A 17,331-nucleotide genomic window follows, 5' to 3' on the forward strand; every position below is an offset into this window, starting at 1 on the left:
TGCTTGGTGTTCTGAGCAGCCAAGAGGGTGCCGAAGGGCAGATGGAGTGTTTACAGGGGCCTTGGAGGCTTGGACAGCGGGGGAACAGAGAGAAGGGAGTTCCTGGTGGATCGCTTGGAGGGGCACATGTCGGGAGTCTTGCAGCTGAGGTTTTGTACCTTTGACAGGTTGAAAAGACCCCTCTCCAGAGAATTCCCTGGTGGACCAGCGCTTAGGACTCACCGCTTTCACTGCCATGGCCCTGGGTGCAATCCACAGTTGGGAACTAAGATCCTGCAACACATGGCAAAAAAATAAATACCTCTCTCCAAAAAATATTGGGGACCATGAAATTAAAATCCCAGAGGAGCATCCAGGGAAGTTTGGGGGAGTCTCCCAGATGCAAAAAGATCGGGGAATAGGAAGGCTAGTCTGAAAGTGACATTGGATATGACAAAGGTGCAGGTGTGTAGCGGCAGACTCTAGGACCCCAGACTCTGGGAGAGAGAGTCATTTTAGCTGAAGAGGCTGGCTAAGAAGGGAGAGGGGATAGTAGAGATGGCCTGGGGACACAGTGTGAATTGACTTAGTGAGTTGGGTTTGTTTGTCTTTTTAATAATTACTTATTTGGTTGTGCCGGGTCTTTTAGTTGCAGCATGTGGGGTCTAGTTCCCTGACTAGGCATCGAACCCAGGCCCCCTGCATTAGGAGCGTGGAGTCTTAGCCAGTGGACCACCAGGAAAGTCCTAAGTTAGTGAGTTATTGAGTTTTACTGAGAGAACCCACCCCCCGCCCCCGCCCACCCAAGGCTGGGAGAAGGGTATGAAGCAGGAGAGACGCCTGAGGGAAGATGACCACAGAGAGAGGGGGAAGGCTGTCCCCTGGGTTGGGAAGGGACTATAGCAACTTGAGGTCCCCACCAGTCAGGGAAATTTGGAGGTGCACGTGCCGAACAACAAAATGCTTTGGGCCTAAGGCTTCAGCCTGGTGCCCTACTTGATCCCACCACCACCAAGGAGGAGTGGAAGTGGAGGAGGTGGGTGGGCACAGGGAGGCAGATGGTCAGGTGAGGGCTTAAGGGAAGGGAGACTAACCTGACCCCCCAAACCCTACCCCTCCACACCCCCGGCATCAATAAGGCCCTGGGCCAGGACCAGGCCACGTCCTGTCGCCTGTGCTGTCCTCAGTGCCCAGAAAGGAAGCTTCAGAGTGCCCCTCCGGACCCACCCCACAACAAAGCTCATTCTGTCCCTCTTGGTCCTATTGGTGGCTCTCTTCATGGTTTGGGGCAGTAAAAGTGGAATGGGACACTGAGAATTTGAGACTTGAAAGACTGAAGCTAGCACGGGCCTGGGGCACAGGCTTAGAGGACCCTTGAGAGCTCTGGGGCCCATTCTGTGCCCTGGTTCTCATATCGTCCACGAAGTGCCCCCGCACCTCCACCCGCCCAGGGCGGGTCTCATGGCTCTCTAAAGGCTGGTCCAGTGGATGGCAATCTGCCCAGGGGAGCACTAGCAACCAATAACGTAGTCACTCTCGCTCCTTCGGGATTGGCTAGTTTGCTTTTACCACGCCTAGAATGGGCGGGGAACCAGTCTAGTGTTGAGAATAAGGCAATTACCAGCATCGTGATCCCGATCTGGTCGCTCTGGTACCCTCCGCTGCATTCTAATGCCATGACACCCAGAAACACATTCAAGGATCTCCTTTCCCATCCCTGGAATCTCATCCTAAAGGGCTCCCGTTATGGAAATGTTTGCACCCTTTCTCCTCTTCTGGGCACTGCCAGCCCCAGCCCAGGTGGCCCCAGGCCCTATCAGATTCCCTCCCATCGTCAGAGGAGTACCGTGGTTTGGTCAAGTCGTGAAGACAACACAGCGAGTCATTAGCACCGTCGAACACAGAGAAGTTCCTCTGAAGGCCACGTAAGGATCCTTCCCAGGGAAAGGGAGGACTGGGGTGAACGGATTCAGAGACTGGGAGGTGGCAAAGTCCCTGTGGTCACACAGTTGGTTCTCAGATCTCAGGGTGCTCAGACTTGGGGGACTGGTTCCCCGATGCCTCTCCAGCCATACTGTAGAGATGGTCCTGGAGGATGGTGAAAAAACCCAAGCCTAAGGGGCAGGTGGACATAGGTCCACAGGCTGGCAAAGACTCACTATGCCCTGTGTAATATGAGCTTCAGTTTTCATGGGTTGACTCATCACCATGCAGGTGGTAGATCTCATTACATTTTGAACGGATAACGAAGAGGGATTTGAAAGAGGGCATGGGCTAGAAACCAGAAAAGACTGACACAATCCCCAGTCTCCACATCTCAGCTTTGATGTGCCTTCCTCCAGGAAGCCCTCCTTGATTCCCAGGTTGGGTCAAGCACCTCCATCCCAGCCCTGTCCACTCTGGGTCATCACTGTCTGGGGATGGGTCTGTCCCACGCCCCACTGAACTCTGAGACCTGGGGGCAGGGACAGGGCTTCATCACCACTGTGGACCCAGGCATAGCCTGGCACAGGACTAGATATGGTACAAAGATTTAATATTTGGTGAAACAAATATGGTGAATTAGGGGAAAAAAACTAAAGGAATGTATCATTTTTACAAAACCCTCCTGAGGCAGATGCTGTCACTGCTCCTATTTTACAAGAGAAAGAAACTGAGGCCCAGAAGGCTAAAGTCACTTGCTAGACATCACAAAGCCCAGCGTGCATAGAGATGGGATTTGAACCCAGGTGGGGCTTCTAGGGGCTATGTTCTACTCTGACCTCCTCCCCCAAGTCACCTTGCATATCATATCAGCTGTAATTAAGCACATACACCCGACCCCAGCCTCACTGGCATCACATTCAGCATGTTAAAATGTGCACATGTCCTTATTTTTTTTTTTAATGTATTTATTTTTGGTTGTGCTAGGTCTTCGTTGCTGCGAGCGGGCTTTCTCTAGTTGAAGCAGGGGCTACTCTTTCTTGAGGTGTATGGGCTTCTCATTGCGATGGGTTCTCTTGTTGCGGACATGCGCTCTGGGTGTACGGGCTTCAGTAGTTGTGGCGCATGGGCTTAGCTGCTCTGAGACATGTGGAATCTTCCCAGACCAGGGATTGAACCCGTGTCACCTTCATTGGCAGGCAGATTCTTAACTACCATATCCTTTATTAGAAGTCCCCTATATCCTTTATTAGATAGAATTCCTACAAGGAGTTACACTCGTCTTGCCTAGTTGGTATATGGGTATATCCTATAGCTATTTCATAAAAAAATAACTTTTAACTTGGTTTATTTATTTAGCATTTTGGAATCAATCAAATGATTTCCCAAGCACTTTCCTAAATCCCCAGAAATCTCTCACGTTAAAGACTCAGAAGACACACACTAATGGTCCAGTGGCTGGGACTCTGCACTCCCAGTGTAAGACCCGGGTTCAATCTCCAGTCAAGGAACTAGATCCCACATGCCACAACTAAGACCTGGTGCAGCCAAATAAATACATAAATATTTTTTAAAGATGAGTACATAACTGAATCCCTTTGCTGCATACCTGAAACTAACATATTGTAAACAACCATACTTCTATTAAAAAAACAACAACAATTTTTTCTTATACTGCGTAGGAAAAAGGATTGGAGAAGGCAATGGCACCCCACTCCAGTACTCTTGCCTGGAAAATCCCATGGACAGAGGAGCCTGGTAGGCTGCAGTCCATGAGGTCACTAGGAGTTGGACACGACTGAGCAACTTCACTTTCACTTTTCACTTTCATGCATTGGAGAAGGAAATGGAAACCCACTCCAGTGTTCTTGCCTGGAGAATCCCAGGGACGAAGGAGACTGGTGGGCTGCCGTCTATGGGGTCGCACAGAATCAGACACAACTGAAGTGACTTAGCAGCAGCAGCAGCAGGAAAAAGGATGAATGAAGTCACTTTGAAAAACAGTTTAGCAATTCCTCAAAAAGTAAAATAGTTATTGTACATCAACTACGCTTCAATTTAAAAAAAAAAAAAAAAGAATCACCTTGGGAATTTTTTTTTTGGGGGTCCGATGTTCAATGAAAATATTTCAGCACAGCAGAAAACTTCAAACAGCTCTAAATTCATCCCAACTGTAGGCTGCGGAGTGACCTGAAGTTTGGACAGACTGCCAAAGTCCAAGAGCTTCAGGGTTTTCTTAGCGTCAGGATCCACTTCAGTGATTTCCTAGTCTAGGGCTGAGACCTCAGGCACGTAATTCTCTCTCCCCTCTCCCGTCTTCTGCAGCTGGATGGAGATAACCCCTCACTGGGCCTCTCTGAATCCGCTTCATCAGATGTGCAACACGACCTTTGATCTTGTTGCTGAGCTTCCTGCCAGAATCAGGGCTATCTCCTGGCCTACACACTTGTTGGTGTGGAAGTACGTTGCTGCCCAGGCTGGTGTAGACTTCTTGGTGATGACCGGGGGCTGCCTTCTTCACGGTTTTGGTGAGATCTCGGCCCACATTGGTGGGTCCTTGGTAAAAGTGGGAGTTTTAAAAAAAAAAAAAAAATTAAAAAAAAAAATTTACAAATAGTTGTCCGAGCTCCTATGAGTGCCACAGCCTCCTCCAACTATTACTTGGAGCCCCTGGATGAGACATCCTCACTATGAGGATTAGGAGAATATGTTGCCTCACCAATTTAGGGACAACGTCCCTTGTCAGCTCGGAAGCAGTTATGGAATGAGAACGACGCCCCTTTTCCCTAGGCAACATAATTCTCCTAAAAGAAAAGGGGGGAATGAGAGAGTCATTTCCGAGGCAGGTTGATAAGAAGTCTAGGGGTCCCCAAGGAGAGAGAGGTCTGGGATATTCAAGGAGGAAGAAAGGACAAACTTTTTTACTTTTTTTCCTCTACATTCCTTAGGATTATATAACAATAATGTATCCTGCTTGAGGACAGTCTTTGGATTAAACCCTCTGGCTAATTCTGTTATCTTAAAACATAAATTATGGGAGTAGGTCTGGTCTTTACAAGGATGTATCCTGCCTGAGGACGATCTTTGGGTTAAACCTTCTGGCCAACTCTGTTATCTTAAAATGTAAATTATGGGAGTAGGTCTGGTGAGGTCTTTACAACCTCCAGACATTCTTTGGATTCATTGGAGAGTATATAACTCCATTGCTAACACTAGCAAAGGGGGTACTCTTTTGCCCTCTTCTGATGCCTATGTCAGAAGCTTTCTCTATCTCCTTTATACTTTAATAAAACTTTATTACACACACACAAAAAAAAAACCCTGTTGTACATTATATGTGGGGGCTTCCCTCGTGGCCCAGTAGTAAAGACTCTGCCAGCAATGCAAGAGATCCAGGTTCAATCCCTGGTTTGAGAAGATCCCCTGGAGAAGGAAATGGCAACCTACTATTGTCTGGGAAATCCCCTGGACAGAGGAGCCAGCGGGCTACAGGCCATGGGGTTGCAAAGAGTCTGACACAACTGAACATGCACACATTGCACACACTTTTTTTTTTCATTTATTTTTATAAGTAGGAGGCTAGTTACTTTACAATATTGTAGTGGTTTTTGCCATACATTGACATGAATCAGCCATGGATTTACATGTGTTCCCCATCCTGAACCCCCCTCCCACCTCTCTCCCCATCCCATCCCTCTGGGTCATCCCAGTGCACCAGCCCCAAGCACTTGTCTCATGCATCCAACTTGGACTGGCGATCTGTTTCACACTTGATAATATACGTGTTTCGATGCTGTTCTCTCAGATCTGCACACACTTTATATGAAAGTTATTATGAGAGTAAATCCTAAGAGTTCTCCTCACAAGAGATTTTTTTTTTTTGCATTTCTTTAATTTTGTATCTATATGAAATGTGTGTGTTTAGTAATCTTTACATGATGTATGTAAGTTAAATCATTATGCCGTACAACTTAAACTTAGACAGTGCTGTATGTCCAGTTTACCTCAATAAAATTGGAAGAGGAAAAATAAAAAGTTAAACAAGGTTACCACATGACCCAGCAATTGCATTCCTAGGTCTCTACCCAAAAGTACTACAAACATGTTCACACAAAAACTTATACACACCTCTTCATAACACTTTTATTCTTAATTGTCAAAAAAGTGGAAAACAGCCAAAAAATACCTATTAACTGATGAATGAATGTTATGAAATAAATCCATATAGTGTATGTATATCTGTATATGTATATCCATACACAGTGGAATATCATTCCATAAAATGGACGAAGCACTGGGAATTCCCTGGTGGTCCAGAGGTTAGGACACTTAAGACCTCACTGCTGAGGGCCAGGGTTTGATCCTTGGTCAGGGAGCTAAAATTCCACAAGCCACACTAAAAAAAAAGAGAAAAATCCAGGAGAAAATAAAAAAGGAGCAAAGCGCTGACACACGCTACAACATGGATGAGCCATGAAAGAAGCCAACCACAGAAGACCTCGTGTGACGATTCCATTTGTATGAAGTGTCCAGAACTGGGAAATCTCCTAAAGGAGGTCAGTCCTGGGTGTTCATTGGAAGGACTGATGCTGAAGCTGAAACTCCAATACTTTGGCCACCTCATGCGAAGAGTTGACTCATTGGAAAAGACCCTGATGCTGGGAGGGATTGGAGGCAGGAGGAGAAGGGGACGACAGAGGATGAGATGGCTGGATGGCATCATTGACCCGATGGACATGAGTTTGAGTAGACTCCGGGAGTTGGTGATGGACAGGGAGGCCTGGCGTGCTGCAGTCCATGGGGTCGCAAAGAGTTGGACATGACTTGGCAACTGAACAACAACAAAGAGACAGAAAGCTGGTCAGTGGTTGCCCTGCCTTGGGGAGAAGGGGATAGGAATGAGGGTTAAGGGGTGTGGGGTTTCCTTTTGGGTAATGAAATGTTCTCTAATTAGATAATGGTGATTGTTGCAAACTTTGCAAATATACCAAAACTCATTGAATTGCACACTTTATTTATTTTTGGCATCACCACACTGCACACGGGATCTTAGTTCCCCAACCAGGGATCAAACCTGGGTCCCCTGCAGGGAAGCATGGAGTCTTCACCACTGGACCATCAGGGAAGTCTGAATTGTACACTCTAAAAGGGTGACTGTTATGGTATGTGAATATCTCAGTTTTTTGTTATGTGTTTTCTTTTTCAAATATCTCAACTTTTATAGTAAAATGAATGAATGGAGATCTACCAGACAAAGGCAGAAAGTAGAGATGGAAGGGATATACCAACCTCTCTTCCACCCCTGACTTCCCCGCCACAACCCAGAGCAGCCAGGGAGGTGAGAAGTTAGGGATGACGGAAGGGAAGTGGAGGATTTCATGAGACAGGGAGTGGAATCTGGATTGAAGCAGAGACCCTGGAGTGGACAGAGTGCTTGGGAGTCTGGTGGTGGGACTGACGCTCTTGTGGACACAGAAGTTCAGGCTCAGAGATGCTCTCTGTCCCCAGACACACATGCTGAGGTCTCAGGGCTCACTGCTCCCGTTCCCTACTCCCCTCTTGTGACCTCTCTGCCCCCCACCCCTCACCCACAGTTGTTTTTGAGCCACCCCTGAGGTCCACCCTGAACGACCTTCAGCCTGTTCCTGCCTTGGATGCCAGAGATGGGCAAACATTGCAAGCAGGGAACAGCTCATGCTGACCTTGGAGCCCGGGCAGGGTCAGAGACCTTCCCCTCGGGCCCACCCACCCCTGGCCCTGCTTCCATCTGTCTCTTGCCCTCTGGGATTGGGGTGGGGGAAGTGAAGGCAGAGGTTGTTTCTGGCTTGGTTAGGCAGAGTGAAAGGGCTGGCTTCAAATTTACCACTTGCTGGCTGGGGAGCCCAACCCCCACAGCTTCAGTTTCCTCATCTGTAAAACCGGAATGAAAAAGATGCCCACTTTGCAGCACTGAAGTTGATTTAGTGAGTTAATGCACTAAAACCCTGATGGGTAGCGAGCATCAGGAAATGCAAGCTTAATAATTAGCAGCAGGGTTGTCAGCAGGGCTTTGCAGTGTGTCTGGCGTTGTTAGGGTAAGTTAGGTAAACGATCTACTTTACTCTCCTGCGTAAGCACATAGTCCATGACTATGGTTCGTGGATGAAGAAACAGGCCCAGAGACATTAAGCAACAAACACCAGGTCACACAGCAGGAAGGAGGTGGAGCCAGACTCTGAACCCAACACCCCACTGCATCCCCTAACACAGTGCAAGGTGGGGTTTTTTCTTTTTCTTTTTTTTTAATCATGGTAAAACATGTGACATCAAGTTTACCATTTGAACCATTTTTTAGGTGTACAGTTCAGTGGATTTAAGTAAACACACAATCTTGTGCAACCATGATCACTATCCATTTCAAGAATGTTTTCATCATCCCAGTCGGAAACTGCAGGAGATTTTATTTCACTTATGATTGTCAGTGGCTCAGATGGTGAAGAATCTGCCTGAAGTGCAGGAGACCAGGGTTCGATCCCTGGGTCAGGAAGATCCCCTGGAGGAGGGAATGGCTACCCACTCCAGTATTCTTGCCTGGGAAAATCCCACGGACAGAGGAGCCTGGCAGGCTACAGTCCATGGGGTTGCAAAGAGTTGGACACGACTGAACAACTAACATACATTGTTAGTGAGGAACTCTAGGGAGCATTCATTGAGCACCTACTGTATGCCAGAGCGCACACAAGGCCCACTGGAATGGACGGCGTTCTGGAAGGCCTCCTGATCAGTTCTGTACAGTCATTCAGGTTGTGGCCAAAGTTCAATTGTCAGACTGCATGTGTGCTTAGTCACTCAGTCGTGTCTTACTCTGCTATCCCTTGGACTGTAGCCCGCCAGGCTCCTCTGTCCATGGGATTCTCTAGGCAAGAACACTGGAGTGGGTTGCCATTTCCTCCTCCAGGGATTGTTGGAATCTCCACATAAAAACACAGGATGCCTGGTTATTTGGGTTTCAGATACACAACCAATAAATTTTAGTATACTTCCCAAATACTGCGTGGGACATATTTATGCAAAAAAAAAAGATTCATTATTTCCCTGAAATTCAAATGTCACTGGATGTCCTGTATTTTATCTGGCACCCTTAGACCAAAGAATCCAGCCTGTGGTTTCTTGGCTACATTGTGCATCCTGGCTCACAACTCAGTCCTCTGGGAGAAAAAGGCTCATTTTCTTTCTGTCTGGTGTTTGACCGAAGCCTGATGTTGACAACCTCCCACTAAGCTCTCCCTCACAGGGCCTCACTTGGCTTTCATGCAGACCCTGGGAAGCAGACACTTACTGCTATCCCCATTTTACAGGTGGAAATGCCAGGCAAGTGTATGCTCCTCGGTTCTATCTCATCACAACAAAGATTTGGAGTGATGGACATTAAAGCCCTTGGCGCGTCACAGCTCTCGGGTCTTAGACAGACCGTGTTATAGCTCTCAGGTCTCGAACAGACCATGTTATAGCTCTTAGACAAATCAGTGTTACAGCTCCATGTTACAGCTCTATTTATTTAGAAAATAGCAGGAGAATTCATCCTCGAGGCGTGAGGGCATGCCAACCCAAAGACAAGAAGAGAAGAGAGTAGGGGGAGCACGCCAGAGTGTGGGAGAGAGAAATAGAGAGAGCCCTTTGGCTCCTCTTTTTATATGTCTTTTTCCTCCCCCTGGGCCTGCCCTATGTAAACTGGGCTAGCCAGGAGTGCTGTTTGTTCTACCTGAGGTCCTCACTCTGGTCCTTGGACCATCCCTTGACCTTCCTTTGTTCTATTTTCGCAGGCTTTTCCCTTCCTTGTCTTTTAGCCACCGCCATTTCGGACTCCTGTTTCCTATTCTAACTACCTAACAGAAAGATTGAGCCCAGAGAAAGGAATATATTCACCCTGGTCAAGCGGTGAAGGTGTGTCTGGCCCTGTAGCCCAGTGGCCAAGGGATCTCAGAGACGAAAGAAAGAATAGGCAACTCTGATCTGTGAGCACCTACATTGCCAGCTTCCACACTAAGAATTTCCCTCAGGATGTCTCTGGGGATTCAGTGGTTAAGACTCCGAACTTCCAATGCAGAGGGTGTGGGTTGGATCCCTGGTCCGGGAACTAAGATCCCACATGCCACAGCGTGCAACCAAATAAAATAAAAATTTTAATTTTACAAACTTAAAATATCTAATTTCCCTTGTTATCACATCATTTAATTTACATCCTAAAGTATGGATTGTGGGCCCATTTTACGGAGGAGGAAATTGAGACCCAAAAGAGGGGTGGAAGAGGTCACAAGAGGTGGAGCCAGGATTTGAACCCAGTTCAGCACAGGAGGGCAAAGAAACTTCTGTCTTCCCCTGTCAGGTTAGGGTGGTGGGAGGGCAGGAAGGAGGCCAACAGGGGCGGGCATGGCCTCTGACTGTCATCGTCACCTGGGCCCCTCTCTCTCTGAAGTCCCTGCCAAGGGGCGTGGGGAGGCGGCCAGGGGAGGACTCTGCTCAGGGCAGCCTGCCCCTCCCCCAGCCCAGAGAGCTGAGCACAGAGGGACAGAGGCCCCCAGAAATGTCGTTCCCTGGACGCAGGCCCCAGGCCCTGGCCTCCCTCTGCTTCTGCGTTCTGGTCCTGGCCTGTGTTGTGGGTGAGGAAGAGCCGGGGGTGGGGTGTGGGGACCCCACAGCAGCTGGGGTGTGAGTGTGAGCGACTCCGAGGCGTGCAGATCTGTGTGCGTGTCTGGGAGTCTGTGTCGGGGGTGGCCGTGTTTGAAAAGTGTGTGCACAGGGTTGGTACAGATGACACTGGTCATGAATTTTGCACTTGTGTCTGTGTCAGCAAAAGAGTATGCAGGAGAGGTAAACATGTATGTGTGAACATTTGTATGCTTGTGGGCACGTGTGTGTCTTTAGTGGGTATTTATGCAAAAGATCTGAGGGTTAGCGGGTGGGAGAGTGTGTGTACCGCTGTGTCTGTCTGGGTTCTGCACGTGCAGTTCTTAAGTTTTGTGGTTTTGGCTGTGCCACGAGGTATGTGGGATCTTAGTTCCCTGACCAGGGATGGAACCTGTGCCCCCTCTATTGGAAGCGCAGAGTCTTAACCATTGCACTAAGCAAGGAAGTCCCTCCGCACATGCATTTAAAATATCACTATGTACACAGTGCCTCCAATGTTCCAGAAACTGGTTCTCCGTGTTAACCCTCAACTCTCACAATAACCCCATAAGCTAGGTCTTGTCCCGAGCCCATTCTACAGAAGGGGAAACTGAGTCTTGAAGAGGTTAAGTCGTTGACCAAGGGCACCCCACTGGCCACATGGGTGTTTCCGTACATGCCTATAAACATGCACGCGGGTGATGCTGGTCTCTGTAGGTGAGGCTTTGCCCAGGAGCGGGGGTGCCGGACAGACAGGTGTTCCTGGTGGAACCCCTGGCCCACCAGCCTGACACACGGCTTTGCCAACCTCTGTCCATGGGGACATCCCTCACTGCCCACGGAGGTCATTCAGACTGTGTGGGTGGGGTCACAGGAGAACAGAGGAGGCAGCAAGATCAGCTAGCGAGGAAGGCATGGCGGGACAAGGGTTACAGGCTGCGGGAGGGGACGACAGGCAGATGCAGGGCTGATGGGGGTCCCGGGCACAGCGGGTGAAAGGAGATGACCTGTGGTTGAAGGAGGCCGAGGGGGTCAGAGGAACAGAGAAGGCGGTGAGCGGACACCAGGAGTGACAGTGACCGCGAGCATGGAGGGAAAGCGAGAGGGACAGGCTCAGGGGCCCGGTCGTCCAAGTTGTCCCCTGGTCCCACCTAGCATGCCAGCAAGAAGAGCCTGAGGGGACCCTGAGCCCCCCGCCAGCGCCGGCCAGTACTTCCCAGAGCCAGATTCCAGGCAAAGTGAAGGAGCAAGAAGGGCCGAAGAGGACCCTGAGCCCCCCGCCAGCGCCAGCCAGGAGTTCCTGGAGCCTGGTTCCAGGCAAGGTGAAGGAATGGGTGGAACCGCTGGTGAACAGGACCAGAGAGAAGTGGAAGTGGTTCTGGTGAGTGTGTGCAGAAGGGGGCCGGGGGCCTGATTCTCGGGTCGGGGCGGGGGGGGGCAGGCTAGGGGGCCTGGATCCTGGGTCTGACGGAGGAGGGGCTGGGGGCTGGACTCCAGGGGGTCTGGGGGAGGAGGAACTGTGCCCAAACTCCAGGATTCCCAGGAGCAGGAATCCCAGGAGAGGAATCCCAGGAGCCCTGGGTGGGGCAGGGCTGTGATGCTGGGTCTGAGTAGGGTGGAGGGTAAGTGTTGAAAGCAGGGGCTCCTGGGTCAAAGGGAGGAATGGGTGGACACAGCAGAAGTCTTGGGGGCTATCTGTGGTCTCCACTGTGAATCCCCTCCCTTCCAGGGGCCCCACGGCCTTCCGGGGCTTCATGGAGACCTACTACGATGACCACCTGAAGGACCTGGGCTCTCGCGCCCAGGCCTGGCTCCGCAGTTCCAAGGATAGCCTCCTGAACAAGGCCCACAGTCTGTGTCCCCAGCTGCTCTGCAGGCCCAGCGACCAAAATTAAACCGTCACACCCTCTGCAATAAACAAGTTCTGTGTGTGTCCCTGTCCCAGTCCCTCCTGGCCTCGCCAGAGATAATCCCCCATCCCCCTCCAGAGGTTAAGGGGTGGAGGAAGTGACACGTGGCAAGGGAGCAACAAGAGGTGGGGGTGGGGAGGGGAAGGACTGGGAGGCCCGGAGGGATGACCCCACCCCGCCCCCAGTGCTAGACCCACCACTGCCAGCTTATGGGGGGCAGAGGACTCCAGGTTTCTTGGTTTGGGGTGGAGGGTGAAGGCTGGAGAGCAGTTAGCAAGCCCCCCACCCCTGCCAGCCGCCCCTCCTTCAGAGCTCTACCTTCCCCTCCCACGCGATGGAGACCCCAGACCTGATGCCTTGTGGGCACCCAGAACCCCTGACCCCTCCACAGCCCCCCATTCAACCTGTTTCCCTCTCTGTCCCCATGCCACCTCCCCCCAACTCTCCCCCTCCCACTCCTGCAGTCCTGTTGGCCAGGACTTTGGCCGAGGTGTCGAGGTGGGGGTGGAGGGGTGGATCTCAAGAGCTATAAAGGCTTTCTCTGCCCATTTGGAACTGCTGAGGACAGCCGCCAGAGTCTGGTAAGAGAGGGGACAGAAATGGGGGGCAGGGGACAGCAGGAATGGGCCAAGATTGTTAAATCAGAAACTGCAAAAGTCAAGATATTAGATTCCAGGGAACTCCCTGGCCGTCCACTGGTTAAGACTCCGAGCGCCCAATGCAGGGGGCACAAGTTCGATCCTTGGTTGGGGAACAAAGATCCCTCATGCTGCTTGGCTCAGCCTTAAAAAAAAAAAAAAAATTAGTTCCAGTTTTAGAATCATGGAATTTAGGGAATTCTCTGGTGGTCCAGTGGTTAGGACTGGGCACCTTCATAGCTGGGGGCCTGGGTTCTGTGCCGGGTGTCAGAACTTAAATCTCGCAAGCCGAGCATGTGGCATGGCTGGGGTTAAAAAAAAAAAAAGAAGAGTCATGGAATTTAAAAACTGAAGAATGTCTGTGTGTGCTGATCCTCCTCCTGTCAGATGTCAACCTCCACGTCGCAGTCTCTGAAACGTGGAGGGTGATGTGATGGGTGGAGGGTGATGTGATGGACTGAGCCCTGTGTCCCGGAGAGTGACTCCCTCCCAGGGCTGGGATCAAGATGACTTTGGAATGTGGGTAGAGCAGGGCCCAGAGCAGAGGAAACTCACTCATCCAAGTGGTGGTTCTTAACCCAGACTGTGGCACGTGGCCCTGTACTGACTGGGTCTTAAAATAAATGCCACCCCACTGCTGAGGCTTTCCGGGACTACACAGCACACCCTCTGCATTCCAGAGCACTTATCAGAGGGAGATAGGCCCTATACTTCATTCATTTGATGTTTGCTGCTTGCATTTCTCTCTCATGTTGGCTTTCTGAGGGCAAGGGCCACTGTGTTCATGGCTGGGCCCAGAACTGTGCCTAGCACACAGTAGGTGAAGAAACACTTCTTGAATGAATGAGTGTTAGAATTAAGATGTTGCAGGGAATTCTCTGGCTGTCCAGTGGTTAGGACTAGGCGCTTTCACTGCCGGGCCTGGACTCAGTCCCTAGTCGGGGAACTAAGACCCCACAAGCCATGCAGAGCAAGGGAAAAAAAAACCAAAGAATTAAGATGTTACAATCAGCAAGCAGGAGTAGCATCATAGAATATTAGGAAGTGAGGCTCAAGTCATTAGGAACTTGACTCAGGCAGGGAGGAAGGGAAGAGGGGGTCCTAGGCCGGTATCCTTGAGGCCCGCAGACCCCAGGACCAGATGCCTCCCATGGCCCTGCCCCTACCCGCCTCAGTGTTCCAGGTCTCCTGACGCCATGGGCACGAGATACTTCCTGGTCGGGTTTCTCATCCTCCTGGTGTTGGGGTTCGGTGAGTGGGGTTGAGTGGGGTCGGAAGGGGAGGTGGGGATGCCAGGAGGGGGAGGAGCCCCGAGCATCCTCCCGGTCCGTTCTTGTCTCGCCCTGCCCCCTGCCCATCCCTCTCCTTCCCCCTTTTATTCTCCTCCTGCATCAGGCCCCTCAGCTCCCCTAACGCACTCTCCTCCTGCAGAGGCCCAAGGGGCCCATGTTCCCCAGCAAGACGAGGCCTCCAGCCCTGCCCTGCTCACCCAGGTGCAGGAGTCCCTCTTAGGTTACTGGGATACAGCCAAGGCAGCCGCCCAGAAGCTGTACAAGAAGACATACCTGCCCACCGTGGATGAGAAAATCAGGTATCACCCGCCTCCCACCCACACCCCCAGAGCCCAGAGTCCCAGACCCCAGCCCCTTCTCCCTCACACTCAGGAGTCCAGGTTCAAACCTGCAGTCTCTCAAGGCCCAGGTATCTCAGCTCCCAATACCTAGCTCTGGGATTCTGGGATCCCATCCCTGTCCTACTTAGGGATCCACGGCTTTGGGTTCTAATCACCTTTTCCAACAGGACCCGTGATTCTGGGCCCCCAGCCTCTCCTCCCCCAGACCCAGGAGTCCAGACCCCCAGCCCCTCCTCCCTCAGTCCTTCTGTCCTTTCTCCCCAGGGACATATATAGCAAAAGCACGGCCGCTGTGACCACCTATGCAGGGATTATCACTGACCAGGTCTTTTCTATGCTGTCAGGAGAAGATTGACAGCTGGGCCCCCAATCACGGGGGAGTCCAGGCTCCAGCAGCCCCCTGGGTCCCCTGATCTACACCCCTCCCCACTTCCTTGCAACTCTCAGCATCCTGTTCCCAATTCTAGCCTGACTTATCAATAATAATAATAAAGCCAAGTTTATTCTTTTTGATATCGTCACTTTTCTGAGACCTCAGGGTCCACGATGGAGGAGCTGATGCCTGCCAGCCAACACTTATTGATCACCTATTCTATGTATATCTCCCTAACCTGGTCAGTGAGAATAAAGAGGTGAATAATAATAATGAATAATCATAACAACAATAATTAGAGACTGACCTGCACGGAGGTCTGGCTTTCTCATCCATTTTTTTTTTTGGTCATGCCATGTGGCACATGGAATCTAGTTCCCTGACCAGGGATCGAACCTGTGCCACCTGCTGCGGAAGCACAGAGCCTGAACCAGTGGACCAACAGGGAAGTCCTAGATTTCTCATTTGTAACATGATAAATGAATCAGTTCAGTTCAGTCGCTCAGTCACATCTGACTCTGCGACCCCATGGACTGCAGCACACCAGGCCTCCCTGTCTACTGCCAACTCCTGGAGTTTACTCAAACTCACATCCATTGAGTCGGTGATGCCATCCAACCATCTCATCCTCTGTCATCTCCTTCTCCTCCTGCCTTCAATCTTTCCCAGCATCAGGTAAATGAATACAGCTTACTTACAGTGGCCTCTGACTGTGTCTGGGGCCTGGACTGACACTTCTTGAAAATTTATTTAGTTTTAAGTGAAGGATAATTACTTTGCAATATTGTGTTGGTTTTTGCCATTCATCAACATGAATCACTGGGCTGACACTTTAAATATGCCATCGCAGAGAGGTGTTCAGTGGTGCTGTGGCAGAGGGGAGAGTGGTGCCCATGAGTCATTGCTGAGTATGGGAAGGCAGTGCCCAGGTTGGCTGGGGCCCAAGAGGGCAGATCTGTAAAAGCTGTGTTCTGTGCCAGTTCCTATACATTTGCCCCACCCCCAGTCATGTATTTATTGAGACACAACCAGGCGCTGGAGACACAGCAGGGAAAAAGACAGCCCTGCCTTCATCAGTTCAGTTTAGTCGTTCAGTCGTGTTCAACTCTTTGCAACCCCATGATCTGCAGCATGCCAGGCTTACCTGTCCATCACCAACTCCTGGAGCTTGCTCAAATTCATATCCAACTTGGTGATGCCATCCAACCATCTCATCCTCTGTCGTCTCCTTCTTCTCCTGCCTTCAATCTTTCCCAGTATTAGGAACTTTTCCAATGAGTCAATTCTTTGCATCAGGTGGCCAAAATATTGGAGTTTCAGCTTCAGCATCAGTCCTTCCAATGAATATTCAGGACTGATTTCCTTTAGGATGGACTGGTTTGATCTCCTTGCCTTCACATGGCCCCTCAAAAAGGTACTGATTGGGTCCTGACCCAGCTTCATACGGTTTTACTGATTACAGCTTGGCAGTATGCTTTTTTTAGCTCTTCTTACTAGCAATAGTAATAATGTTTCCTGAGCTCTTATTCAGGACCAGAAGCTCTGTTCCATCCTGAGCCACAAATAGAGAGGCTGAGGGGGTGGGGTGGGAGGCAGAGAGGACCCATGGAGAAGGTAACTTCAGATAGCAATGCAGGTGATGAAGAAAAGGTGAAGAAGTGAGGAAAGAGTTCAAGAGCTAGGTGCAGCCACCTTGGATAGGGCTCACAGGGAGCGTACTCTAAAGGACACAGCTGGGCTGGTCACAGGGTATGTGGAGTCACAACGAAGTGTGGTGAGGACAACTGCTGATGGGAAGGAGGGGGAGGGGAGGGGAGTATTCACTTGGCTCCCAGGTCTGAGAGGATGGAAGAGGGTATCTGGGCAGTGGGGAATTACCGGCCAAAAGCACAGGGGGTGAATTAAGAGCAGAGGGCCTGCAGTCTGAGGGAGGATAGTGCTGGGGCCCATGGGTGGAGGGGGTGAAGGGCCCGGACTCCTGCATCTGGAAGGAGTAGAGAGTGGGTCCTGTGCCCCCAAGTCCCATGGGTCGGGCCACTGGCCTCTGAGGATGCAGGGCCTGTAGTCTGCTAACAGACTTGACATTAACTTCCGGCCAGCCTTTTCAGCTCTCTTGGGGCAGTTTTCCCAGTCCTGGGGCTGGGCAGCTGTGAGTCCAGCAGAAAACAGGGGCCCAGGGCTTGTGGGAAATGCCCCCAAAGTCCCCAGGGCCTGGGAAGAACTGAAGCT

At 50.6% G+C, this 17,331-nt stretch overlaps 2 protein-coding genes and 1 pseudogene across 2 annotated transcripts; 2 read left to right on the forward strand and 1 right to left on the reverse strand.

The window, feature by feature from the left end:
* Positions 1-1,995: 1,995 nt before the first annotated feature.
* On the reverse strand, positions 1,996-4,477 carry LOC122692779 (annotated as a pseudogene).
* A 5,893-nt stretch (positions 4,478-10,370) lies between these two features.
* Positions 10,371-12,481, forward strand: APOC4 (apolipoprotein C4). Its single transcript, XM_043899448.1, has 3 exons — positions 10,371-10,541; positions 11,704-11,929; positions 12,278-12,481. The coding sequence occupies exons 1-3, from the start codon at positions 10,466-10,468 to the stop codon at positions 12,441-12,443; spliced, it is 468 nt and encodes a 155-aa protein (XP_043755383.1). The 5' UTR covers positions 10,371-10,465; the 3' UTR covers positions 12,444-12,481.
* Positions 12,482-12,973: 492 nt separating this feature from the next.
* APOC2 (apolipoprotein C2) lies at positions 12,974-15,237 on the forward strand. The gene is made up of 4 exons (XM_043899449.1): positions 12,974-13,039; positions 14,272-14,347; positions 14,528-14,687; positions 14,994-15,237. Exons 2-4 carry the CDS (start codon positions 14,293-14,295, stop codon positions 15,082-15,084), a joined length of 306 nt encoding a protein of 101 aa, XP_043755384.1. The 5' UTR covers positions 12,974-13,039; positions 14,272-14,292; the 3' UTR covers positions 15,085-15,237.
* The last annotated feature ends 2,094 nt before the right edge of the window (positions 15,238-17,331 follow it).

This window comes from Cervus elaphus, chromosome 4 (genome assembly GCF_910594005.1).
Source record: "Cervus elaphus chromosome 4, mCerEla1.1, whole genome shotgun sequence".
NCBI classification, from domain to species: domain Eukaryota; kingdom Metazoa; phylum Chordata; class Mammalia; order Artiodactyla; family Cervidae; genus Cervus; species Cervus elaphus.

Bases quoted from the DNA above. Each gene is read 5' to 3' on its own strand.
- APOC4 (XM_043899448.1), top strand. From the start codon at position 10,466: ATGTCGTTCCCTGGACGCAGGCCCCAGGCCCTGGCCTCCCTCTGCTTC. The intron at 10,542-11,703 runs GTGAGGAAGAGC...GGTCCCACCTAG, and splicing joins GGTCCTGGCCTGTGTTGTGG to CATGCCAGCAAGAAGAGCCT. The intron at 11,930-12,277 runs GTGAGTGTGTGC...CCTCCCTTCCAG, and splicing joins GAGAAGTGGAAGTGGTTCTG to GGGCCCCACGGCCTTCCGGG.
- APOC2 (XM_043899449.1), top strand. From the start codon at position 14,293: ATGGGCACGAGATACTTCCTGGTCGGGTTTCTCATCCTCCTGGTGTTG. The intron at 14,348-14,527 runs GTGAGTGGGGTT...CTCCTCCTGCAG, and splicing joins CCTCCTGGTGTTGGGGTTCG to AGGCCCAAGGGGCCCATGTT. The intron at 14,688-14,993 runs GTATCACCCGCC...CTTTCTCCCCAG, and splicing joins ACCGTGGATGAGAAAATCAG to GGACATATATAGCAAAAGCA.